The sequence below is a fragment of the Oncorhynchus keta genome, chromosome 15 (genome assembly GCF_023373465.1).
Source record: "Oncorhynchus keta strain PuntledgeMale-10-30-2019 chromosome 15, Oket_V2, whole genome shotgun sequence".
NCBI lineage: Eukaryota > Metazoa > Chordata > Actinopteri > Salmoniformes > Salmonidae > Oncorhynchus > Oncorhynchus keta.
In genome coordinates, this window is record NC_068435.1 from 18102060 (window position 1) to 18129817 (window position 27758).

A 27758-nucleotide genomic window follows, 5' to 3' on the forward strand; every position below is an offset into this window, starting at 1 on the left:
CCGGCTAAGCCCAAAGAACATGAGTTATAACTATTGAAATGGTGTGCTGCTCACTGCTTACAAAGCAATCTGTTGAGGTCAGAGTAATGCATCACACTTAACATAAACACTTCTTCTCTGCCTAAAGGCTATTAGAACTCACAGACTCACTCCCTGTGTCACACACAGGCATAATATTGATTTATTTAACCTTTATTTTATCAGGCAGTCATACTGAGACAAAGGTCTCTTTTACACATGAGCCCTGAATTACATCAATCAAAATACACACATCAATATAAATACAACATTCAAGTAGAAAGAACAATCATACTAAAATATTATGAAGTTCATAAAGTAGTCTAGGTTTAGGCTTACATTGTGGTTCAAATTGGATCAAATTACAAGATACCTTAAGTATGTAGCTTGTTTGGTTTGTGTTAGGATTGGGTTTGCGTGCAGGATCGGAAGTCTATGGTAATTGCTCGACCTTGCCTACTTGTAGGATAAGTGGTATTGATGTCGTATAGCCTACCTATCCGAACCTGTCATATCCTCACAAGTGTCTAGGGGGGTCAGTGTTTGATTTTGAACTATTGTTAAATGAAGAGTGGGTGGAGTTACATAATGATTTGATATTTTCAGATCGCAGGGAAGTATGACCTGCAGAAGGAGGAGGAGCTCCGGTTTTGGATTGAGGAGGTGACGGGCATGCCCATTGGAGAGAACTTCCAGAAGGGCCTTAAGGACGGAGTCATCCTCTGCGAGTTAGTTTTATTTTTTTTCTGTCTACACAAAGTGTATCTGTGTGGGATTTACTATTATATGTATTCTAATGTTTTAGGTAATTATACATATTATACCATTTGTCCAATCCATATTGTTAAGTTGTATTATCATCCCCAACATGTGAAGGATGTTTTGCCCTGTTCAATTTACTGGTTTACAAGTCCTAGACTTCGCCTGTCTTCAGCTCAGTCCGCTATGAGGATGTAGAGGAATACTTAGTCACATTCCTCGATAGATGATCACTCAAGTAGACTTCATACAGGATGTTATATTGTTGCCATAACAGTGATCAGGTGTTGAAAAGGCCTACAGAGGTCTCTGTGGTCTTAATCTCTCTGTCATTATTTTCATTACCACTAGGAACAGTGTGTTATTTGTCATTGCTCTAGTTGAGAATCTGTTTTATGTTCATATCAAACTGTAATTGCTTACTATTTTCTTCTACCTTAGGCTGATAAACAAACTGCAGCCTGGTTCCATCAAGAAAATCAACCACTCCAAACTCAACTGGCACAAGGTACGTGAAACAAAATAAAAGATGTTGAGATATACTGTAACGCTGCCATTTCACAGAGGGAAAATGCTTTTCATTCGACAAGACTGAATAACGAGACTGAAGCGGAGTCTGATTTCCTTTGTTGTTCACTTCTAGCTGGAAAATCTGGGGAATTTCATCCGAGCCATTCTGAAGTTTGGCCTTTGTCCCAACGACATCTTTGAGGCCAATGACCTGTTTGAGAATGGGAACATGACCCAGGTCCAGAGCACACTGCTGTCCCTGGCTGGTGTGGTAGGTTCTCGGTTAGACTGGGGAGAATGTGGAACCCTGAGTTGTTCATGACCTCGTTATAACCATGTGCCATAACACCACACACAGTGCCATGGGAGAGCATGACATGAAAAGGAGGCAAACATTGGTTTTTGGTTTGTTTTTGTTGTTGGTGCTGAAATCCGTGGTCGAACAAACACTGTTTTTTATTGAATTGCTGGTGATTGAGATGTCCATGCAACACTTTGTAGACTAACAGTACAGTTATAATTAGTGAGTAAAAACATTTATGTAAAACTGCAAGCAACACTGACTTTGTTACTTTGTCTCTTACCATGCAACAGGCGAAAACCAAAGGTTCAAACTCCAACTGTGACCTCGGTGTGAAGTATGCGGACAAGAGGACGCGCCATTTCGACGAGGAGAAAATGAAGGCTGGACAATGTGTCATTGGACTGCAGGTGAGTCATGCTAACACAATTGCAATTACCACAGAGATAATGTGGGGCGGGTTAAAGAAGGATTTTTAGGCCGTGAGACATGGATTGTACGTGTGCCATTCAGAGGATGATTGGGCAAGACAAAATATGTAAGTGCCTTTGAACAGGGTATGGTAGCAGGTGCCAGGTGCTCTGGTTTGTGTCAAAAACTGCAATGCTGCTGTTTTTTTATTTTTTCACGCTCTACTGTTTCCCGTATGTATCAAGAATGGTCCAACACCCAAAGGACATTTGTATTTTTATTTATTATGGATCCCAATTAGCTGCTTCCAAAGCAGCAGCTACTCTTCCTGGGGTCCAGCAGTTTATACCATTTTAATGTGTGTGTGTGTGTGTGTGTGTGTGTGTGTGTGTGTGTGTGTGTGTGTGTGTGTGTGTGTGTGTGTGTGTGTGTGTGTGTGTGTGTGTGTGTGTGTGTGTGTGTGTGTGTGTGTGTGTGTGTGTGTGTGTGTGTGTGTGTGTGTGTGTGTGTGTGTGTGTGTGTGTGTGTGTGTGTGTGTGTGTGTGCTAATGTTTGTGTTGCTTCACAGTCCCCGTTGTTCCATAAGGTGTTTTTTTATCTGTTTTCTAAATCAAATTTTACTGCTTGAATCAGTTACTTGATGTGGAATAGAGTTCCATGTAGTCATGGCTCTATGTAGTACTGTGTGCCTCTCATAGTCTCAAATCAAATCAAATCAAATTGTATTTGTCACATACACATGGTTAGCAGATGTTAATGCGAGTGTAGCGAAATGCTTGTGCTTCTAGTTCCGACAATGCAGTGATAACCAACAAGTAATCTAACTAACAATTCCAAAACTACTGTCTTATACACAGTGTAAGGGGATAAAGAATATGTACATAAGGATATATGAATGAGTGATGGTACAGAGCAGCATACAGTAGATGGTATCGAGTACAGTATATACATATGAGATGAGTATGTAGACAAAGTAAACAAAGTGGCATAGTTAAAGTGGCTAGTGATACATGTATTACATAAGGATGCAGTCGATGATGTAGAGTACAGTATATACGTATGCATATGAGATGAATAATGTAGGGTAAGTAACATTATATAAGGTAGCATTGTTTAAAGTGGCTAGTGATATATTTACATCATTTCCCATCAATCCCATTATTAAAGTGGCTGGAGTTGGGTCAGTGTCAATGACAGTGTGTTGGCAGCAGCCACTCAATGTTAGTGGTGGCTGTTTAACAGTCTGATGTCCTTGAGATAGAAGCTATTTTTCAGTCTCTCGGTCCCAGCTTTGATGCACCTGTACTGACCTCGCCTTCTGGATGATAGCGGGGTGAACAGGCAGTGGTTCGGGTGGTTGATGTCCTTGATGATCTTTATGGCCTTCCTGTAACATCGGGTGGTGTAGGTGTCCTGGAGGGCAGGTAGTTTGCCCCGGTGATGCGTTGTGCAGACCTCACTACCCTCTGGAGAGCCTTACGGTTGAGGGCGGAGCAGTTGCCGTACCAGGCGGTGATACAGCCCGCCAGGATGCTCTCGATTGTGCATCTGTAGAAGTTTGTGAGTGCTTTTGGTGACAAGCCGAATTTCTTCAGCCTCCTGAGGTTGAAGAGGCGCTGCTGCGCCTTCTTCACGACGCTGTCAGTGTGAGTGGACCAATTCAGTTTGTCTGTGATGTGTATGCCGAGGAACTTAAAACTTGCTACCCTCTCCACTACTGTTCCATCGATGTGGATAGGGGGTGTTCCCTCTGCTGTTTCTTGAAGTCCACAATCATCTCCTTAGTTTTGTTGACGTTGAGTGTGAGGTTATTTTCCTGACACCACACTCCGAGGGCCCTCACCTCCTCCCTGTAGGCCGTCTCGTCGTTGTTGGTAATCAAGCCTACCACTGTTGTGTCGTCCGCAAACTTGATGATTGAGTTGGAGCGTGCGTGGCCACGCAGTCGTGGGTGAACAGGGAGTACAGGAGAGGGCTCAGAACGCACCCTTGTGGGGCCCCGTGTTGAGGATCAGCGGGGAGGAGATGTTGTTGCCTACCCTCACCACCTGGGGCGGCCCGTCAGGAAGTCCAGTACCCAGTTGCACAGGGCGGGGTCGAGACCCAGGGTCTCGAGCTTGATGACGAGCTTGGAGGGTACTATGGTGTTGAATGCCGAGCTGTAGTCGATGAACAGCATTCTCACATAGGTATTCCTCTTGTCCAGGTGGGTTAGGGCAGTGCGCAGTGTGGTTGAGATTGCATCGTCTGTGGACCTATTTGGGCGGTAAGCAAATTGGAGTGGGTCTAGGGTGTCAGGTAGGGTGGAGGTGATATGGTCCTTGACTAGTCTCGCAAAGCACTTCATGATGACGGAAGTGAGTGCTACGGGGCGGTAGTCGTTTAGCTCAGTTACCTTAGCTTTCTTGGGAACAGGAACAATGGTGGCCCTCTTGAAGCATGTGGGAACAGCAGACTGGTATAGGGATTGATTGAATATGTCCGTAAACACACCGGCCAGCTGGTCTGCGCATGCTCTGAGGGCGCGGCTGGGGATGCCGTCTGGGCCTGCAGCCCTGCGAGGGTTAACACGTTTAAATGTCTTACTCACCTCGGCTGCAGTGAAGGAGAGACCGCATGTTTTCGTTGCAGGCCGTGTCAGTGGCACTGTATTGTCCTCAAAGCGGGCAAAAAGTTATTTAGTCTGCCTGGGAGCAAGACATCCTGGTCCGTGACTGGGCTGGGTTTCTTCTTGTAGTCCGTGATTGACTGTAGACCCTGCCACATGCCTCTTGTGTCTGAGCCATTGAATTGAGATTCCACTTTGTCTCTGTACTGACGCTTAGCTTGTTTAATAGCCTTGCGGAGGGAATAGCTGCATTGTTTATATTCGGACATGTTACCAGACACCTTGCCCTGATTAAAAGCAGTGGTTCGCGCTTTCAGTTTCACGCGAATGCTGCCATCAATCCACGGTTTCTGGTTAGGGAATGTTTTTATCGTTGCTATGGGAACGACATCTTCGACGCACGTTCTAATGAACTCGCACACCGAATCAGCGTATTCGTCAATATTTTTATCTGACGCAATACGAAACATGTCCCAGTCCACGTGATGGAAGCAGTCTTGGAGTGTGGAGTCAGCTTGGTCGGACCAGCGTTGGACAGACCTCAGCGTGGGAGCCTCTTGTTTTAGTTTCTGCCTGTAGGCAGGGATCAGCAAAATGGAGTCGTGGTCAGCTTTTCCGAAAGGGGGGCGGGGCAGGGCCTTATATGAGTCGCGGAAATTAGAGTAACAATGATCCAAGGTTTTACCACCCCTGGTTGCGCAATCGACATGCTGATAAAATTTAGGGAGTCTTGTTTTCAGATTAGCTTTGTTAAAATCCCCAGCTACAATGAATGCAGCCTCCGGATAAATGGTTTCCAGTTTGCAAAGAGTTAAATAAAGTTTGTTCAGAGCCATCGATGTGTCTGCTTGGGGGGGTATATACGGCTGTGATTATAATCGAAGAGAATTCTCTTGGAAGATAATGCGGTCTACATTTGATTGTGAGGAATTCTAAATCAGGTGAACAGAAGGATTTGAGTTCCTGTATGTTTACTTCATCATTTTGGACTTGGGGACTGTGAAGAGACCTCTGGTGGCATGTCTTGTGGGGTATGCATGGGTGTCTGAGCTGTGTGCCACATGTCATTACCTCTCATAAATAAAAGTAGTGATTGAAGTCAATCTCTCCTCCACTTTCAGCCAGGAGAGACTGACATGCATATTATTAATATTAGCTCTCTGTGTACATCCAAGGGTCAGCCGTGTTGCCCTGTTCTGAGCCAATTGCAATTTTCCTAAGCCCTTCTTTGTGGCACCTGACCACACGACTGAACAATAGTCCAGGTGCGACAAAACTAGGACCTGTAGGACCTGCCTTGTTGATAGTGTTGTTAAGAAGGCAGAGCATCGCTTTATTATAGACATACTTCTCCCCATCTTAGCTACTACTGCATAAATATGTTTTGACCATGACAGTTTATAATCTAGTGTTACTCCAAGCAGTTTAGTCATCTCAACTTGCTCAATTTCCACAGTATTTATTACAAGATGAAGTTGAGGTTTAGGGTTTCGTGAGAGTTTTGTTACAAATTCAATGCTTTTAGTCTTAGAAATATTTAGGGATAACTTATTCCTTTCCATCCATTCTGAAACTAACTGCAGCTCTTTGTTGAGTGTTGCAGTCATTTCACTCGCTGTAGTAGCTGACCTGTATAGTGTTGAGTCATGCGCATACATAGAAACTCTGGCTTTACTCAAAGTCAGTGGCATGTCGTTAGTAAAAAAAAATAAAAGCAAAGGGCCTAAACGGCTACCCTGGGGAATTACTGATTCTAACCGGATTATATTTGAGAGGCTTCCATTAAAAAACACCCTCTGTGTTCTGTTAGACAACTAACTCTTTATCCATTATAGCAGGGGGTGTAAAGCCATAACACATGCATTTTTCCAGCAGCAGACTTCGATCAATAATGTCAAAAGCTGCACTAAAGTCTAACAAGACAGTCCCCACAATCTTGACACTACTCCGGGAAGCATTGGTGTCAACATGGGCCAGCATCCCTGTGGAACGCTTTCGACACCTTGTAGAGTCAATGCCGCAATGAATTGAGGCTGTACTGAGGGCAAAAGGAGGGATTGCAACTCAAGATGTTTCTAATGTTTGGTATACTCTGTGTGTGTGTGTGTGTGTGTGTGTGTGTGTGTGTGTGTGTGTGTGTGTGTGTGTGTGTGTGTGTGTGTGTGTGTGTGTGTGTGTGTGTGTGTGTGTGTGTGTGTGTGTGTGTGTGTGTGTGTGTGTGTGTGTGTGTGTGTGTGTGTGTGTGTGTGTGTGTGTTTTTTATCCTGTCTGTACCAAAACAATGGATACCAGTCGTACTCTGAACAACAAATTACATTTGTGGTCAATACCATTGCCAGACATAGAATAGATTTGATTAGAGGACATTGTGACCTATGGATGGAGCCATGTCTGAAAGCTGTTTTTGTCCTGGGTAGATGGGGACAAATAAATGTGCCAGCCAGTCTGGTATGACAGCGTACGGGACCCGGAGACACTTATATGACCCAAAGTCACAGACGGACAAGCCCTATGACCAGACTACCATCAGTCTGCAGATGGGAACCAACAAAGGAGCCAGCCAGGTAAGAGTACTGTTCGTCTGTGGTGTATAAAGTACTGTGGTTCTTATGGTTCTGCTGCAGTGGATTCCTAGCCACTATAATCCCTGGAAGCAATTAGCAGTAATCTTGTATCAGAGTGAGACATCTACCAACTAAAGGTTACTGTGGCCAGGTGCACGCACACACACACACACACACACACACACACACACACACACACACACACACACACACACACACACACACACACACACACACACACACACACACATTCTTGCTTTCTCTCACAAACACACACCCTCACAAACACAAACCCTTTTAGAAACCCTCACTCTCTCTCTCTCTCTCTCTCTCTCTCTCTCTCTCTCTCTCTCTCTCTCTCTCTCTCTCTCACACACACTCCCACTTAACCACCAACCTAACCTTCCCCCCCTCCGTTCCCCCTGTCCTCTCTCCTTCCCTCCCTCCACTCCCATTCTCTCTCTCCCTCCCTCATCTCCCTCAGGCTGGCATGTCGGCGCCGGGTACCCGCCGTGACATCTACGACCAGAAGTCGGCAGGACAGACAGCAGACAGCTCCACCATCTCCCTGCAGATGGGCACCAACAAGGTGGCATCCCAGAAGGGAATGAGCAGCTACGGCCTGGGCAGGCAGATCTACGACCCCAAGTACTGCACCTCCCCCACGGAGCCCACCTCTCCCGTTACCCTCGGCAACAATGCCGGTTGCCATGGCAACGGGAGCCTAGGAACGGGTACCAATGGCTCGGAGATTAGTGACAGCGACTACCAGGCGGAGTACCAGTATCACCATGACGACGAAGAGGAGTACCGGGGTGGGTACCAACAGCAGTACAGCGGGCACTATGACGAGGACCAGGGCATCGACTATTAGACTGACTGTGTGTCAAATGGCACCCTATTCCCCTCTACAGGGTGTCATTTTATATTTTCCCGTTAGACTCTGTGGGCCCCATTTTGGCAGCTAAAAAAATGTGCGCTTGTTTTGACAACAGCGCTTTTTTTTTGCGTTGTCAAAAAGTCACCCTGTGTAGTAGTAGTCCCAGTTGGCATAAGTGTAACACAGTGTGTCTGGGAATATGTGACGTTATAGTGGCCTTCTACCGGAATTGGAGTGGAGAAACATGTCCAAGTACCTTTATGGATCATATGAACCATACGCCTATATATTTAGTTTGATACAGTTTTGTGGGACCACTTATGATGACATTTTTTAAACTGATGCAAATTGTGTTACTCTGGTATTACTGTAATATAAAGAGTGTTGAGAGAGAGTGATTTTGTTATCAACAGAGCAATAATTTTACTATCCTTGCTAGCTTTTTTAAAAACATGCTTTTTGCCCTATACAGTTGAAATCAGAAGTTTACATACACTTTGGTTGGAGTCATTAAAACTTGTTTTTCAACCACTCCACAAATTTCTTATTAACAAACTATAGTTTTGGCAAGTCGTTTAGGACATCTACTTTGTGCATGACGCAAGTCATTTTTCCAACAATTGTTTACAGACAGATTATTTTACTTAGAATTCACTGTATCAAAATTCCAGTGGGTCAGAAGTTTACATACACTAAGTTGACTGTGCCTTTAAACAGCTTGGAATAATTCCAGATAATTATGTCATGGCTTTAGAAGCTTCTGATAGGCTAATTGACATCATTTGAGTCAATTGGAGGTGTACTTGTGGATGTATTTCAAGGCCTACCTTCAAACTCAGTGGCTCTTTACTTGACATCATGGGAAAATCAAAATAAATCAGCCAAGATCTCAGAAAAATACTGTAGACCTCCACAAGTCTGGTTCATCCTTGGGAGCAATTTCCAAATGCCTGAAGTTACCACGTTCATCTGTACAAACAATAGTATGCAAATATAAACACCATGTGACCATACAGCTGTCATACCGCTCAGGAAGGAGACGTGTTCTATCTCCTAGAGATGAACGTACTTTGGTGCGAAAAGTGCAAATCAATTCCAGAACAACAGCAAAGGACCTTGTAAAGATGCTGGAGGAAACAGGTACAAAAGTATCTGTATCCAAAGTAAAACAAGTTCTATATCGACATAACCTGAAAGGCCGCTCAGCAAGGAAGATGCCACTGCTCCAAAACCGCCATAAAAAAAGACAGACTACAGTTTGCAACTGCACATGGGGACAAAGATCATACTTTTTGGAGAAATGTCCTCTGGTCTGATGAAACATAAATAGGACTGTTTGGCCATAATGACCATCATTATGTTTGGAGGATAAAGGGGAGGCTTGCATGCCGAAAAACACCATTCCAACCGTGAAGCATGGGGGTGGCAGCATCATGTTGTGGGGGTGCTTTGCTGTAGGAGGGACTGGTGCACTTCAGAAAATAGATGGCATCATGTGGAAGGAAAATGATGTGGATATATTGAAGCAACATCTCAAGACATCAGAAGTTGAAGCTTGGTCGCAAATGGGTCTTCCAAATGGACAATGACCCGAAGTATACTTCCAAAGTTGTGGCAAAATGGCTTAACCTCTTGCTCCTACCTGACATGCAGGCGTCCTATCTAGACATCTGGAAATGCAAATGCGCTACGCTAAATGCTAATAGCACTCGTTAAAACTCAAACGTTCATTAAAATACACATGCAGGGTACTGAATTAAAGCTACACTTGTTGTGAATCCAGGCAACGAGTCAGATTTTTAAAATGCTTTTCGGCGAAAGCATGAGAAGCTATTATCTGATAGCATGTAACACCCCAAAAGACCCGCAGGGGACGTAAACAAAATAATTAGCATAGTCGGCGCTACACAAAACGCACAAATAAAATATAAAACATTCATTACCTTTGACCATCTTCTTTGTTGGCACTCCTAGATGTCCCATAAACATCACTATTGGGTCTTTTTTTTCCGATTAAATCGGTCCATATATAGCCTAGATATCGATCTATGAAGACTGTGTGATCAACGAAAAAAATAGCGTTTTATAACGTAATGTCATTTTTTTAAATTAAAAAAGTTGACGATAAACTTTCACAAAACACTTTCGAAATACTTTTGTAATGCAACTTTAGGTATTAGTAAACGTTAATAAGCGATCAAATTGATCATGAGGCGATGTATATTCTATAGCTGTACGTCTGGAAATAATTTTGGGTAAATCGCAACCAAAATATCCGGTCGGAGACCGGAAGAACTGCGCTGCCTTGTGTCTGTTTGACCAAGAAACAAATCGTAGGCAAATGACAAGACTGTTGACATCGTGTGGAAGCTGTAGGTATTGCAACCTCGGCCCCATTTAATGTGGATCACGTTTAACAATGGGTTGAATTGGCGCATGGATATATTTTCCCATTTTCAGTGATCAGATTTTCCTGCACTTTTCGATGAAACGCACGTTCTGTTATAGTCACAGCCGTGATTTAACCAGTTTTATAAACATCTGAGTGTTTTCTATCCACACATACTAATCATATGCATATACTATATTCCTGGCATGAGTAGCAGGGCGCTGAAATGTTGCGCGATTTTTAACAGAATGTTCGAAAAAGTAGGGGGTAGGAGTAACAGGTTAAGGACAACAAAGTCAAAATATTGGAGTGGCCATCACAAAGCTTGACCACAATCCTATAGACAATTTGTGGGCAGAACTGAAAAGGCGTGTGCGAGCAAGGAGGCCTACAATCCTGACTCGGTTACACCAGCTCTGTCAGGAGGAATGGACCATGATTATTGTGGGAAGCTTGTGGAAGGCTACCCAAAATGTTTGACCCAAGTTAAACAATTAAAGGCAATGCTACCAAATACGAATTGAGTATATGTAAACTTCTGAGCCACTGGGAATGTGATGAAAGAAAGAAAAGCTTAAATAAATCATTCTCTGCTTTTATTCTGACATTTCACATTCTTAAAATAAAGTGGTGATCCTAACTGACCTAAGACAGGGAATTTTTCCTAGGATTAAATGTCAGGAATTGTGAAAACTGAGTTTAAATGTATTTGGCTAAGGTGTACGTAAACTTCCGACTTCAACTGTAAGTGAAATGTTGCCTTATCTTTCTTGCATTCCTTTTAAGTCCATATTTTTCAACCAATCAGAATAATGTAAAGAATGTGCCATGTCCTTTTCTGTTTTATGGGTTTTGAAGTTCTGATTGCTCAGAAACTCAACTAGGAAGTTCTGTGAAAGAAGCATTCGTCACATCATGTTTACCTACTTCCTTGCTCCTTGTTTTCAATATACTCTACTGTTTGTCCTCTATTTCCTCTCCTTCAAATCAGAACCACAAGTCTACTGCTCAGTGGTGATTTTTGGTAAGAGACTTACACTGAGTGTACAAAACATTAAGAACACCTGCTCTTTCCATGACAGACTGACCAGGTGAATCCAGGTGAAGCTATGATCCCTTATTGATGTCACTTGTTAAATCCACTTCAATCAGTGTAGATGAAGGGGAGGATATCGGTTAAAGAAAGATTTTTAAGCCTGGAGACAATTGAGACATGGGTTGTGTGTCATTCAGAGGGTGAATGGGCAGACAAAAGATTTAAGTGTGATAGGTGCCAAGCGCACCGCTTGTGTCAAGAACTGTCTCACTCAACAGTTTCCCGTGTGTATCAAGAATGTTTCCCGTGTGTATCCACCACCCAAAGGACATCCATTCAACTTGACACTACCGTGGGAAGCATTGGTGTCAACATGGGCCAGCATCCCTGTGGAACGCTTTCGACACCTTGTAGAGTCAATGCCTCAACGAATTGAGGCTGTTCTGAGGGCAAAGGGGGTGAAACTCAGTATTAGGAAGATGTTCCTAATGTTTTGTACACTCAGTGTACATTTTCTATGTCCATTCCGATTAATCAAGCAATCATATTTTAGAGAAGGTTGGCAGGAGAAAAGATAAATGGTTCAAGTTAAGATGTTTATGACTGTCTGATCCCAGTTTGACTTGAAAGCACTGGAATATTTTTGTAGTTCTGTTTGTAGTTTCTCTGCCTCTTTAACCTTTTACTGCAGTGGGCTAAATCAGAGTCACAGTGTTTCTTGGTAGTCTTAAACAAATTACTTTGAAGCAAAAGTATACACCTCACACACATGGTCCTGGGCTTAAAAAAAGAAGACACCTGTACCATGTCAGATATAGAGTTGAAATGTATTCCATTATGAGTTTGAATCCCAAAATTACACTTTATGTACATCACAGAAGACTGAACTATAACAGAACCATTTCAGCGTTTGAATAGTCATGCTTATTAATGATGAAAAATATGAATAACATTGGACCCATAAGGCCACTAGAGGTGCTTTGGCCATTCGACTGCAGGAAAGGCTTTTTAATACTCTAAGAAGAGAATCTCAAATGTTAGTTTCTGTCACATGACCAAACGTATGGATTTTTAAATGTTGTTTTATATGCCGTTGATTCCTTGTGCCATAATGCCCCCCTCCCTGTGTGTAGAGCCCCATCCACTGATGTGGTATTTATTGCCATTTGTCCCTATATAGATATTTCTTCTATTGTTTTGATTCTTTTGTATCAATAAATGTTTGTTTCATAAAGTCTTACATGCAGTCTACAGTTATATCTAAACAGAAGTCACTCTGAGAACCCACTGGTGTTTTACCTACTAATAACATCTGAAGGTCTAGTCATACTGCCACCTGAGTCTGTCTGTGCTGTTTTGGCAGGAGAAATACATAGAAGTTGGCAAGAGCACACTAATAATTTATCTGGGACTCAGTCTAGAGTCAGTATGGTTTGGCCTTCAGAGATTATTTAGTATATCTGAGATTGCCAGCAACCTTGGGATACCCTCTACAGTACACCGTGTCCTAACCACTAGGCTGAACGTGTAGTAAACGAGCACAACCAGGAATGATGTGTGTTTTGAAAAGCCACTGTGGCAGAAAGACTGGCTTAGACCCCAACTGACTGGGGAGCAACAGAACAGACTTCTTAGCAACCAACGGGGTTCTTGAGATCTCCCCCCTTCTCTTTATTCCTGTCAACAACCTCTATAGTCAACCGCTCTCGCTCTCTTCACGTCAACAACCTCTAGTCTAGTGAGTCTATGGCCAGGAGGAATAATCCCCTCTTTGTATGCTTGTGGAATTCACCCTCCATAATACAAGACTCAATTAGGGAGAGTACAAGGGAAAGGGAGAAACTTGGTTACCTTGGCAAAGCCTCCGTTCAAACCAAGCTGAATGTCCAACCTTGTGGCACAACACTCAGAAACTTTGGGCACTTCAGCCTAATAGATAGATGTACGTCATCATGTGTAATGGTTCTTAACCCCATACGGGCTCCTTGGGTAGAATTTTTTTTCCTGTTTTCTCAGACTTTGAGTTCCCATTCAGTTTCCATTGGTAGACTTACATAACTTTATTGCTCTCCCTCATCATTTCTCTCTCTCTGCTGTGGGTGCATGATGTGCATCTTGCTAGTGTCGAGGGGCTGAAGTTCATTGGTTCAACTCTAATTCCTATTGGGCTGGCCCACGTGGGGGAAAATGGCACAGGCCAGCTTCCAGAAAAACAGTTGCTTTCAAACTAGGGATTAAGTGGCGAATTGAGGTAAAACAGTAATTCTGTTTTACCTCATAGATTATGCATGTATGAACTACACATTGACACATCCAGATTAGTAGTCTCCAAAGTTCCGGAGCATGTCTTTAAAGCTCAGTTGTAAACATGTTTGGTATGAAAGACAAATAAGCCTCAGAGCACAGCAGCCATACTTTCTACAGCATAGTAGTAAATAACAGGGCTAGTTTTGGCAGCTGTGCCAGGTTTCCTAGTTGGAATTAAGTCCCACAATGAAACTTTATTTAAATCTCCCAGAGTGGAGCTGGGGTAGAACTGGGTGGTCTTCCCACACACTGGAACGATGGACTCACCATTTCACCAACACACCCTCTCCCTGCCTTTATAGAGAATTATGCATATGATCTTTTGACCTGTCTGGGTCTAGAGGGGCCGGTCTTGGTACTGTTCAGTACATGAGAACATGAGAAAACATTTTGATACTTTATCTAATGAAAAAGCATGTGTTTGTTTTTTATTTCAAAATGTTTTCTCCAGTTTGTGGTTACAGAAATGGTCTGACCCTGGACATACACTGTTCATATGGTTGCAGCATCGGTTTAAGTTCACCGTCTGCACCATGTGGATCTTAGTGCCTTGCGATCTCAATTAGAGGTTGACCGATTAATCGGAATGGCCAATTAATTAGGGCCGATTTCAAGTTTTCATAACAATCGGAAATCGGTATTTTTGGACACCGATTTTGCCGATTTAATTTTAATTTTTTTAAATTTTTACACCTTTTTACACCAAGGAAAGTCAGTTAAGAACACTCTTATTTTCAATGACGGCCTAGGAACGGTGGGTTAACTGCCTTGTTCAGGGACAGAATGACAGATTTTTACCTTGTCAGCTCGGGGGATTCAATCTTGCAACCTTACAGTTAACTAGTCCAACGCTCTAACCACCGGCCTTTCATTGCAATCCACGAGGAGACTGCCTGTTACGCAAATGCAGTACGTCAAGGTAAGTTGCTAGCTAGCATTAAACTTATCTTATAAAAAACAATCAATCAATCATAATCACTAGTTAACTACACATGGTTGATGATATTACTAGTTTATCTAGTGTGTCCTGCGTTGCATATAACGTAAACTCACCCCATTCCGTACAAATGTGCGCAACCGCAACATTCAAACGAGGCCACAAAGAAAACTAATGGGACTGTAACGACTGTGTTGACTTCAAAATCGAGGGTGTGAACTAGGTTTCTATTCAAGTGTTGATCGACATGGTAATGGCTCTATAGTATTGGAGAAAAGTTGAAAAAACTGATCCTCTGTTACATCTTGATGTGTCATGTCGTAAGGTACAGCACGCATAAAGCAACTATTTCTGTCTTACAATCTCTCTCCACCAGGTGTAGCACTTCTCTCATCATTTAAAAACAAGAAATGGACAGTGACGAGGGTAAGGGGGGATACCTAGTCATTTTTTTGCGTCATCATTGCATGCGATCATCATTCTCAAAGCCACTGTTTACTTCTAAGATCACTTTAGCACCGCCCTAAAAACCCGATTCAAATTCGACACAAACCTTCAAATAGATATGTAATGACACATTATATAAACTCTTTATAGTGTTTTATTTACATTTTAGAGGCGATAAGGTGATAAGTTGGACAGATCGAGTGAAAATAAGCAGTTTTCCCACACAACATCTCTCCTTCTCGCTATCACGCATTAGTTTAGCTTCCCCACCCACCATTTTTAAAAAGACCCGACGGGGCTCATTGCCTGTTTGAAATATGCTGAAACGGGCAGCATTTTGGTCATGTAATTGATTCTGTTGGAAAGGGGAGAAATTGTGCTTTACAATGGTAATGACATTACAGTTGATCTGGAAGTATTACGTTTTTGGGGCACTAAAATAAGGGCAATTGTATGGACCAAGGCGATGTACGAGTTTAAGTGAGTTTACATTAATCGATGTAACGCAGGGAGATGATTTAACAAAAGCGCATTTGCGGATAAAAGCACAATCGTTGGACGACTGTCCCTAACCATAAACACCAATGCCTTTCTTGAAATCAATACACAGAAGTATATATTTTTAAACCTGCATATTTAGCTAAAATAAATCCAGGTTAGCAGGCAATATTAACCAGGTGAAATTGTGTCACTTCTCTTGCGTTCATTGCACGCAGAGTCAGGGTATTGTCACGCATTGGTCATAGTGTTTTTGTGTTTCGTTATATATTTGGTTAGGCCAGGGTGTGACATGGGTTTATATGTTGTGTTTCGTATTGGGGTTTTGTAGGCATTGGGATTGCGGCTGTGTAGGGGTGTAGCTTAGGTTGGCTGCCTGAGGCGGTTCTCAATCAGAGTCAGGTGATTCTCGTTGTCTCTGGGAACCATATTTAGGTAGCCGGGGTTTCACTGTGTATTTCGTGGGTGATTGTTCCTGTCTCTGTGTTAGTGTTCACCAGACAGGCTGTATAGGTTTTCGTTCCGTTTGTTGTTTTTTTGTATTTATTCAGTTATTTCATGTATCGCTTGTTTCATTAAAGACATGAGTAACCACCACGCTGCATTTCGGTCCGACTTTCTTTCAAACGAAGAACGCCGTTACAGAATCACCCACAACACGGACCGAGTGGCGTGGTTACAGGCAGCAGGAGCAGCGAAGGGAGGACGTTATGGATAGCAGGAGTATGGAGTATACGACGTGGGAAGAAATAGACAGGTGGGCGGTCGACCCAGAGAGAGTGCCGGAGCCCGCCTGGGATTCGCTGGAGCAGTGCGAAGAGGGCTATAGGAGAATGGAGTTGGAGAGGCAATCACGACGGCGCTGAGGAAAGCCCGTGAGTTAACCCCAAAAATGTATTGGGGGGCTCAGAGAGAGAGTGGCTGAGTCTGGAGACAGACCTGAGCCAACTCTCCTTGTTAATCGTGAGGAGCCAAGGAGGAGACCAGAACCAGAGCTGGTGTTAGAGGTGAGCGAAGCAGAGACTGTGAAGGAGTTAATGGGGAAAGTGGAGTGGAGAGTAATGAGGGAGTTGCTCGCTTGGTGCTTTAGGTACAAGATTCGTCCGACGGAGCGTGTCGGGGATTTGATGGCACCTGGGTCAGCGCTCCATACTCGTCCTGAGGTGCGTGTTAGTCGGCTGGTGAAAAATGTGCCAGCCTCACGCACTAGGCCTCCTGTGTACCTACCTAGCCTTGCACGTCCTGCGCCAGTCCTGCTCTCAGGCTCTCCAGTACACCTTCACGGTCCAGTCCATCCTGTGCCACCTTCACATACCAGTCCTCCGGTAGCAGCTCCCCGCACCAGGCTTCCTGTGTGTGTCCTCGACCCAGTACCACCAGTGCCAGCACCACGCATCAGGCCTACAGTACGCCTCGCCTCTCCTGCGCTACCGGAGTCTCCCGCCTGTTCAGCGCTATCAGAGCCTTTCTCCTCTCCTGCGCTGCCGGAGCCTCCCGCCTGTTCAGCGCTATCAGAGCCTTCCTCCTCTACAGCGCTGCTGGAGTCTCCTGTCTGTTCAGCGCTATCAGAGCCTTTCTCCTCCCCTGCGCTGCCGGAGCCTCCCGCCTGTTCAGCGCTATCAGAGCCTTCCTCCTCTACAGCGCTGCTGGAGTCTCCTGTCTGTTCAGCGCTATCAGAGCCTTTCTCCTCTCCTGCGCTGCCGGCGCCTCCCGCCTGTTCAGCGCTATCAGAGCCTTCCTCCTCTACAGCGCTGCTGGAGTCTCCTGTCTGTTCAGCGCTATCAGAGCCTTTCTCCTCTCCTGCGCTGCCGGAGCCTCCCGCCTGTTCAGCACTATCAGAGCCTTCCTCCTCTACAGCGCTGCTGGAGTCTCCTGTCTGTTCAGCGCTATCAGAGCCTTTCTCCTCTCCTGCGCTGCTGGAGCCTCCCGCCTGTTCAGCGCTATCAGAGCCTTCCTCCTCTACAGCGCTGCTGGAGTCTCCTGTCTGTTGAGCGCTATCAGAGCCTTTCTCCTCTCCTGCGCTGCTGGACCCTCCCGCCTGTTCAGCGCTATCAGAGCCTTCCTCCTCTACAGCGCTGCTGGAGTCTCCTGTCTGTTCAGCGCTATCAGAGCCTTTCTCCTCTCCTGCGCTCTCCCGTTCAGCGCTATCAGAGCTTTCTCCTCTACAGCGCTGCTGGAGTCTCCTGTCTGTTCAGCGCTATCAGAGCCTTTCTCCTCTCCTGCCTCTCCTGCCTGTTCAGCGCTTCTAGAGCCTTCCTCCTCTACAGCGCTGCCGGAGCCTCCTGCCTGTTCGGAGCAGCCTAAGCTGCCAGTCTGCATGAAGCAGCCAGAGCTGTCAGTCTGCAAGGAGCTGCCAGTCTGCAAGGAGCTGCCAGTCTGCAAGGTGCTGCCAGCCTGCATGGAGCAGTCAAGAGCTGTCAGCCTGCATGGAGCAGTCAGAGCTGTCAGTCTGTATGAAGCAGCCAGAGCTGTCAGTCTGCATGAAGCAGCCAGAGCTGTCAGTCTGCATGAAGCAGCCAGAGCTGTCAGTCTGTATGAAGCAGCCAGAGCTGTCAGTCTGCATGAAGCAGCCAGAGCTGCCAGTCGGCAAAGAGCTGTCAGTCTGCAAGGAGCTGCCAGTCTGCAAGGGGCTGCCAGTCTGCAAGGGGCTGCCAGTCTGCAAGGTGCTGCCAGCCTGCATGGAGCAGCCAGAGCTGTCAGTCTGCACAGAGCTGCCAGTCTGCACAGAGCTGCCAGTCTGCATGGAGCAGCCTGAGCTGTCAGTCTGCATGGGGCAGCCAGAGCTGTCAGTCTGCACAAAGCTGCCAGTCTGCATGGAACAGCCAGAGCTGTCAGTCTGCATGGAGCAGCCAGAGATGTCAGTCTGCATAGAGCAGCTTGATCCGCCAGTCAGCCATGATCTTCTAGATCTGCCAGTCAGCCATGATCTTCTAGATCTGCAAGTCAACCAGATTCTTCCAGATCTGCCAGTCAACCAGTCTCTTCCAGATCTGCCAGTCAACCAGAATTTTCCAGATCCGCCAGCCAGCCAGGATCTACCGGAGCCTACTACCTGCCTGAGCTTCATCTCAGTACAGGGCTTCCTCGCAGTACTGGGCTTCCTCTCAGTACTGGGCTTTCTCTCAGTCCCGGGCTGCCCCTCAGTCCCGGGCTGGCCCTCAGTTCCGAGCTGCCCCTCAGTCCCGAGCTGCCCCTCAGTCCCGAGCTTCCCCTCAGTCCCGAGCTGCCTCAGTCCCGAGCTGCCTCAGTCCCGAGCTGCCCCTCAGTCCCGAGCTGCCCTTCAGTCCCGAGCTGCCCCTCAGTTCAGTGGGGTTCTGGGTGAGGACTATTAGGCCTTGGTCGGCGGCGAGGGTGGATTATCCCAGGACGCGAAGGGGAGGAACTATGACATTAATGGAGTGGGGTCCACGTCCCGAGCCGGAACCGCCACCATGGACAGACGCCCACCAGGACCCTCCCTATGGTTGTGAGGTGCGTACCTTAGGGGGGGGGGGGTTCTGTCACGCCTTGGTCATAGTGTTTTTGTGTTTCGTTATATATTTGGTTAGGCCAGGGTGTGACATGGGTTTATATGTTGTATTTCGTATTGGGGTTTTGTAGGCATTGGGATTGCGGCTGTGTAGGGGTGTAGCTTAGGTTGGCTGCCTGAGGCGGTTCTCAATCAGAGTCAGGTGATTCTTGTTGTCTCTGATTGGGAACCATATTTAGGTAGCCAGGGTTTCACTGTGTATTTCGTGGGTGATTGTTCCTGTCTCTGTGTTAGTGTTCACCAGACAGGCTGTATAGGTTTTCGTTCCGTTTGTTGTTTTTTTGTATTTATTCAGTTATTTCATGTATCGCTTGTTTCATTAAAGACATGAGTAACCACCACGCTGCATTTCGGTCCGACTCTCTTTCAAACGAAGAACGCCGTTACAGGTATATGCAACAGTTTGGGCCACCTGGCTCATTGCGAACTAATTTGACAGAATTTTACGTAATTATGTCATAACATTGAAGGTTGTGCAATGTAATAGGAATATTTAGACTAATAGATGCCACCCCGTATTTCACTGAAATAATAAACGTTTTGTTTTCGAAATGATAGTTTCCGGATTCGACCATATTAATGACCAAAGGCTCATATTTCTGTGTGTCATTATGTTATAACTATGTCTATGATTTGATAGAGCAGTCTGACTGAGCGGTGGTAGGCAGCAGCAGCAGCAGGCTCGTAAGAATTCATTCAAACAGCACTTTCGTGCGTTTTGCCAGCAGCTCTTCACAAACACAGCACTATTTATGACTTCAATCATCCTAATGGCTTGTGTAACCGATGTGAAATGGCTAGCTAGCTAGTTAGTGCACGCTAATAGCGTTTCAAACGTCATTCGCTCTGAGCCTTGGAGTGGTTGTTTCCCTTGCTCTGCATGGGTAATGCTGCTTCGAGGGTGGCTGTTGTTGTTGTGTTACTGGTTCGAGCCCAGGTAGGAGCGAGGAGAGGTACGGAAGCTATACTGTTACACTGTTACACATATGAAATACAAATGGTATAGAGAGAAATAGTCCTATAAGTACTATATTAACTACAACCTAAAACCTCTTACCTTGGAATGTTGAAGTCTCATGTTAAAAGGAACAACCAACTTTCATATGTTCTCATGTTCTGAGCAAGGAACTCAAACATTAGCTTTTTGTTTTTACATGGAACATATTGCACTTTTACTTTCTTCTCTAACACTTTGTTTTTGCATTATTTAAACCAAATTGAACATATTGCATTATTTATTTGAGGCTAAATTGATGTTTATTGATATTAAGTTAAAATAAGTGTTCATTCAGTATTGTTGTAATTGTCATTATTACAAATAAATAAATACAAATTGGCCGAGTAATCGGTATCGGTGTTGAAAAATCATTGTCGGTCGACCTCTAATCTCAATGTCAGTATGTATACTGTATGTATCACTCTACACTCACGCAAGCACGCACACACACACACACACGTCATTCATTGATGATTCATCATTAATTTAATTCATATAGCAATAATTTATTTTACATAGGCTCTTACAAGTCAAGACTCAGAAATTGTGTGATTAGAACCAATACAGTGTTATTTAAAACAGACTAGTGTAGATGTATAAACTTGGATTGAGTTTTAATCCTGAGGAGTATTTTCCTGCAGGCCTCTATCTCCAGCTGAACACATTCCTCTTCCCTGTCGGAGGAACCAGTTGTGGAAGGACAAGGCCTGGAAATCAATCAATCAATCAAATGTTATTTATATAGCCCTTCGTACATCAGCTGATATCTCAAAGTGCTGTACAGAAACCCAGCCTAAAACCCCAAACAGCAAGCAATGCAGGTGTAGAAGCACGGTGGCTAGGAAAAACTCCCTAGAAAGGCCAAAACCTAGGAAGAAACCTAGAGAGGAACCAGGCTATGTGGGGTGGCCAGTCCTCTTCTGGCTGTGCCGGGTGGAGATTATAACAGAACATGGCCAAGATGTTCAAATGTTCATAAATGACCAGCATGGTCGAATAATAACAAGGCAGAAAAGTTTAAACTGGAGCAGCAGCACAGTCAGGTGGACTGGGGACAGCAAGGAGTCATCATGTCAGGTCGTCCTGGGGCACGGTCCTTGGGCTCAGGTCCTCCGAGAGAGAGAGAGAAAGAAAGAGAGAATTAGAGAGAGCATATGTGGGGTGGCCAGTCCTCTTCTGGCTGTGCCGGGTGGAGATTATAACAGAACATGGCCAAGATGTTCAAATGTTCATAAATGACCAGCATGGTCAAATAATAGTAAGGCAGAACAGTTGAAACTGGAGCAGCAGCATGGCCAGGTGGACTGGGGACAGCAAGGAGTCATCATGTCAGGTAGTCCTGGGGCATGGTCCTAGGGCTCAGGTCAGTTGAAACTGGAGCAGCAGCATGGCCAGGTGGACTGGGGACAGCGAGGAGCCATCATGTCAGGTAGTCCTGGGGCATGGTCCTAGGGCTCAGGTCCTCCGAGAGAGAGAAAGAAAGAAGGAGAGAATTAGAGAACGCACACTTAGATTCACACAGGACACCGAATAGGACAGGAGAAGTACTCCAGATATAACAAACTGACCCTAGCCCCCCGACACAAACTACTGCAGCATAAATACTGGAGGCTGAGACAGGAGGGTTCAGGAGACACTGTGGCCCCATCCGAGGACACCCCCGGACAGGGCCAAACAGGAAGGATATAACCCCACCCACTTTGCCAAAGCACAGCCCCCACACCACTAGAGGGATATCTTCAACCACCAACCATACTGAGACAAGGCTGAGTATAGCCCACAAAGATCTCCGCCACGGCACAACCCAAGGGGGGCAACCCAGACAGGATGACCACAACAGTGAATCAACCCACTCAGGTGACGCACCCCCTGCAGGGACGGCATGAGAGAGCCCCAGTAAGCCAGTGACTCAGCCCCTGTAATAGGGTTAGAGGCAGAGAATCCCAGTGGAAAGAGGGGAACTGGCCAGGCAGAGACAGCAAGGGCGGTTCGTTGCTCCAGAGCCTTTCCGTTCACCTTCCCACTCCTGGGCCAGACTACACTCAATCATATGACCCACTGAAGAGATGAGTCTTCAGTAAAGACCAAAAGGTTGAGACCGAGTTTGCGTCTCTGACATGGGTAGGCAGACCGTTCCATAAAAATGGAGCTCTATAGGAGAAAGCCCTGCCTCCAGCTGTTTGCTTAGAAATTCTAGGGACAATTAGGAGGCCTGCGTCTTGTGACCGTAGCGTACGTGTAGGTATGTACGGCAGGACCAAATCAGAGAGATAGGTAGGAGCAAGCCCATGTAATGCTTTGTAGGTTAGCAGTAAAACCTTGAAATCAGCCCTTGCTTTGACAGGAAGCCAGTGTAGAGAGGCTAGCACTGGAGTAATATGATCAAATTTTTTGGTTCTAGTCAGGACTCTAGCAGCCGTATTTAGCACTAACTGAAGTTTATTTCGTGCTTTATCCGGGTAGCCGGAAAGTAGAGCATTGCAGTAGTCTAACCTAGAAGTGACAAAAGCATGGATTAATTTTTCTGCATCATTTTTGGACAGAAAGTTTCTGATTTTTGCAATATTACGGAAATGTTTCCCAAATCGTTCCACAAGGTCAAGTTCTCACACTGGTGCTTGGGGTTGAATTTTGGGACACAGTTATAAGGAAAGTAACGTTTTAAAAGTAAGAGTTGGTGAAAAAATGTGTCTGAGTTGCCTGTGTGAGGTATATATTGCTGCAAATTTGGGGGTATTGTTTGCAAGAACATGAAGAATCACTCTGAACCCTCTAGCCACCAAGGCGACAATGCACCGCAGTCTAAACGATCAAAGAAGTCATCCTAGCCAGCCTACCAAAGGCAGATTTGTTACAACACATCACAAAACCCTCATTGCACTGTTTCTCAGTCATGTCTTGTTTTCAAAGTGGAGAGGAAGTGGAATGGTGGTATTTACCACATATACAACTGGGGAAAATCCACTTGAATGCCGCCCCAACTGGTAATTACGAGTGAGGAACTCGTCTATCATCCCTGAGTTCCAACTTTTCCCACATGCTGACCTCTGATGTCACCTACTAAGGCAATTACTTCCATAACAGCATTTTCGGCAGTTAAATGTGACAATATTTATTATAAAAAGCAGTCTCTTAATATTGTTTTTGAACACTATAATTTGTTTACAAGCATGATAGCTGTACTTTAAGTTAATGGTTGACGCAGCTTGTTGACCATTAGCCAACCAGCATTTCTCAACGAGTTCAGAGCACTTGAATGCATCCAAACAGTATTTACAACTTCACAACTGGTAATTACCACCTTCCCACTCTGTCATCGATAGGAGTTACTGTAGCTCCCCGACTCTTTGCTTTTCCTCAGCGGTCAGTCAAAGTCCACACCTCCACTTTAACCCTTCAGTTAGTCCTGGCTGACTTTTGTTGAACTTTGACCTTTATGGCAGGGAAGGATGACAGAGAGGGAGGGAAAATGTCACTTCTTGTGACCAGATGTTTGCAGTCTCTATAATCCTGTGGGATAATTCAATCTTAAAGTAACTTTACTTTGACAACATGTTCTGTACTGTAGGAAAAATTGACCAAAGTGTGAGGAATGTAAGGAGACACTGTCATTAATGTAGTGTATTATTAGGATAAACCATATCATCATGTGGTCATGGATGATTGCTGTCCACTCTATGCCCCAGGCCGTAATCAAGTCATAACATAACATTTGGAAATCAAATGTTTTACTGAGGTAAATAGCATCAGGCTGTAAAAATGAGCTCATCAGGCTTCAAAGAGCAGAAGCCTAGGGAAGCATCTGTAACATGAACTAGCCAAAACCTCCAAGCCACAGTTGTATCATAGAAATTCACACAGATTTTGAATAGTGAATAGTTCCCCCCTCAACCTCAGAATAACTTGTACCCAGCTAACAACAAACGTTCCCACAACTTTAGGTCATATAACATTTCCATAGGAATGCTCCTGTTATGTGCAAGGAATGTTTCCAAGGGACCCTTCCCTTAATGTCAAATAGAATTTACCCAGAACGTAGTTACCATGTTCTCTGAATTTAAGATATTAATGTTCGAGACACATTTCATGGGAACGTTGCAAGAACATTAATGCGTCCAGTTTTCTGTGGATTAGGAGAATATTCCATCAACGTTCTACCAAACATACATAGAACATGGTTGTCTATTGTTGATGGGGCATGCTAACCTGTTTTAATGATAATTTACATAAGTGCCTAGGGAGGAGGAGTTAGGGTTTCTTCTGACTGGGTGTGAAAGTACTGGCCCAATAAGCATATCCCTTAAAGATGTCCCTTATTGGGAAGTGGTTAGGGCATTGGGCTGTCACGGATTCCCCCGGTACTGCTGCTCATTCCGTTCACCAGCTCCAGAGGTCTACGTCACGGCCTTCTAGGCGTCACTGAACTGGATCATTACCACCAACCCCGGACTGTCTTGTCTCATTATGCACACCTGGTTCCCATTGCACCTGATTAGTATGTGTATGTGTGCCCTCTGTTCCCCATTGTCATTGTTGATTATTGTTCCATGTCCGTTGGTCTTGTGAGGACCTGTGATCTGTTGTATCGGCTTTTGTGTTGTTTGGGCTATAGCCCTGTGTTATTTATATATATATTTATATTTTATTTATATATATATTTATATATATATTTATATTTATTTATATATATATATAAATAAAAGTGTTTATTTTGGGGTTTGTCCCCATCATGTTCATGACACACTCTATTGTGGGTAGAGAAATAAACAAACTATTTCGTATTCCTGTGCCTGTCTATCATTATACGTGACATGGGCATTGGTGCAGGTGGCCTGGGTTTGACAATATACGTTCATGTCATTATTTGGCAACAGTTAAAACACACCTATCTGATCGAATTAAAATGAGTTTGTCAATGACACTTTTGTTCTGCTTTCTAAACTCCCCTTTTCAGAGTCTTTCAAAGATAATTCGTAAAAATCAAAATAACTTCACATATCTTCATTGTAAAGGGTTTAAACACTGTTTCCCATTCTTTTTCAATTAACCATAAACAATTCATGAACATGCACCCGTGGAATGGTCCTTATAACAATTTACCGACAGTAGGCAATTAAGGTCACAGTTATGAAAACTTAGGACACTATAACGAGGCCTTTCTACTGACTCTGAAAATCACCAAAAGAAAGATAACTCAGGGTCCCTGCTCATTTGCATGCTGATTAAAAATGGCGCTGGAAGAAATGGCAGCAGTTTTACGGGCGCCCAACCAACTGTGCTATTATGTGGGAGGTTTTCGTGTTATTTGTAACTGTAAGCATTTCAGTGTAAGGTCTACTACACCTGTTGTATTCGGTGCACATGACAAATAAACTTTGATTTTATTTGCAAGGAGGCATGAGGTCTGCAGATGTGGCCAGCACAATAAATTGCAATGTCCGTACTGTGAGGCGCCTAAGACAGCAACAGGACGGACTGCTGATCATCCTCGCAGTGGCATACCATGTGTAACAACACCTGCACAGGATCGGTACATCCAAACAGCACACCTGTGGGACAGGTACAGGATGGCAACAACAACTGCCAGAGTTACACCAGGAACGCACAATCCCTCCATCAGTGCTCAGACTGTCCGCAATAGGCTGAGAGAGGCTGGACTGAGGACTTGTAGGCCTGTTGTAAGGCAGATCCATATCAGACATCACCGGCAACAACGTCGCATATGGGCACAAACCCATCGTCGCTGGACCAGACAGGACTGGTAAAAAGTGCTCTTCACTGACGAGTCACGGTTTTGTCTCACCAGAGGTGATGGTCGGTATCGCGTTTATTGTCGAAGGAATGAGCGTTACACCGAGGCCTGTACTCTGGAGCGGGAGCGATTTGGAGTTGGAGGGTCCGTCATGGTCTGGGGCGGTGTGTCACAGCATCATTGGACTGAGCTTGTTGTCATTGCGGGATATCTCAACGCAGTGCGTTACAGGGAAGACATCCTCCTCCCTTGCGGTACCCTTCCTGCAGGCTCATCCTGAAATGACCCTCCAGCATGACAATGCCACCAGCCATACTGCTCGTTCTGTGCGTGATTTCCTGTATGACAGGAATGTCAGTGTTCTGCCATGGCCAGCGAAAGGCCTGGATCTCAATCCCATTGAGCACATCTGGGACCTGTTAGATCGGAGGGTGAGGACTAGGGCCATTCCCCCCAGAAATGTCCAGGAACTTGCAGGTGCCTTGGTGGAAGAGTGGGGTAACATCTCACAGCAAGAACTGGCAAATCTGGTGTAGTCCATGAGGAGGAGACTTAATGCAGCTGGTGGCCACACCAGATACTGACTGTTACTTTTTGGTGACCCCCCTTGTTCAGGGACACATTATTCCATTTCTGTTAGTCACATGTCTGTGGAACTTGTTCAGTTTATGTCTCAGTTGTTGAATCTTGTTATGTTTATACAAATACTTACTCATGTTAAGTTTGCTGAGAATAAACGCAGTTGACAGTGAGAGGATGTTTATTTTTTTGCTGAGTTCATCTGTGGTGTCGTTTTTAAAAATACGATAGAATTCTCTTTGAGATGTTCAGATATATAGAATTGATAAATACTGATAATTTATGAGATAGTGGACATATTCACTCAAGGACAAATCCTACAGATTCCCATCTTTCAATGAGAAACATATTTGAATTAGATCAGATAGGTGTGTTGTATCTATTGACAAATAATGACATTATAATATTTTGCTAAGATTGTCAGAGTAAGATGATTCCTCTAGCGATCTCGAACCCAGACCACCAAGGAGCGTCCCCACCGCTGTCCAAATAAGGGATATCTCTAGGACGTGCTTATTTGGTCATTAATTATCTCTTATATTGACAAGATAGTCAAGTGACCGCTCTAACAATGGAAATACAGGTCCTCAAAGATGGAAGGCAGACGGGAGGAGACGAGATCAGGGGACAGTTTTAGCCAATTAGAAGGTAGATAAGCATGTGAACTCAAGTCATGGCTAGAAGGGATACAGCTAATTTTAAGTTGATGTCAAAAGTTTTTTTGTTTTTTGTTCTTTTGTTTTTTGCTAACCCTAAACGTAACCCTTTTCCTAACCATAACCTAATTATCCTAACATGCTCACTGAGGTATAAAAGAACTGGAGACTGTGTCCAAAATGACTGTTGTTTTCAATGTAATCTACTCACGCTGGCATACGTCGATTCATGTGCTGTCTATATCCGTGTAGCATTCGGTTTATACAGCCCAATTTTGCACGCGCACTAGAGTATGTGAGCGGAGTTGAGCTGTCGAAAATCCTGCTTAAATATTGCTCATTGCTCAAAGAAAAAAAAAACGCCGCTCCAAATTCGCTCCATTCATTAAAAATCACAATTTAACCCCATCTATTTGTGTGACTACCTGGACCTACCATTTTTGTTTTGAAGTATTGAAACCAAACCATATGATTTGAATGAAAAGTATTTTAATAAACAACAGGAAAAGGTTTAAGAAGCGCTCATCGTTTCAAATAGGCTACATGTCGCATTAAACAGCATATAAAGACTCTAAATAGG

General features: G+C 44.5%; 1 protein-coding gene and 1 long non-coding RNA gene across 2 annotated transcripts in view; one reads left to right on the forward strand and one right to left on the reverse strand.

Moving 5' to 3' along the window:
• The window catches only part of LOC118395194 (calponin-3-like), a 31801-nt gene extending 19085 nt beyond the window's left edge, over positions 1–12716 (forward strand). Inside the window, exons 2-7 of the mRNA XM_052463536.1 lie at positions 625–746; positions 1219–1285; positions 1421–1558; positions 1882–1998; positions 7025–7171; positions 7656–12716. Coding sequence (XP_052319496.1) covers positions 625–746; positions 1219–1285; positions 1421–1558; positions 1882–1998; positions 7025–7171; positions 7656–8045 — 981 coding nt within the window. The 3' untranslated portion in view covers positions 8046–12716. The remainder of the gene's footprint in view (positions 1–624; positions 747–1218; positions 1286–1420; positions 1559–1881; positions 1999–7024; positions 7172–7655) is intronic.
• Positions 12717–20715: 7999 nt separating this feature from the next.
• Positions 20716–27513, reverse strand: LOC127907707 (uncharacterized). The gene is made up of 3 exons (XR_008065461.1): positions 27390–27513; positions 23490–23623; positions 20716–21653 (listed from the first exon to the last, which is right to left on the reverse strand). It is a non-coding gene; the product is annotated as an uncharacterized LOC127907707 (long non-coding RNA).
• Positions 27514–27758: the final 245 nt, after the last annotated feature.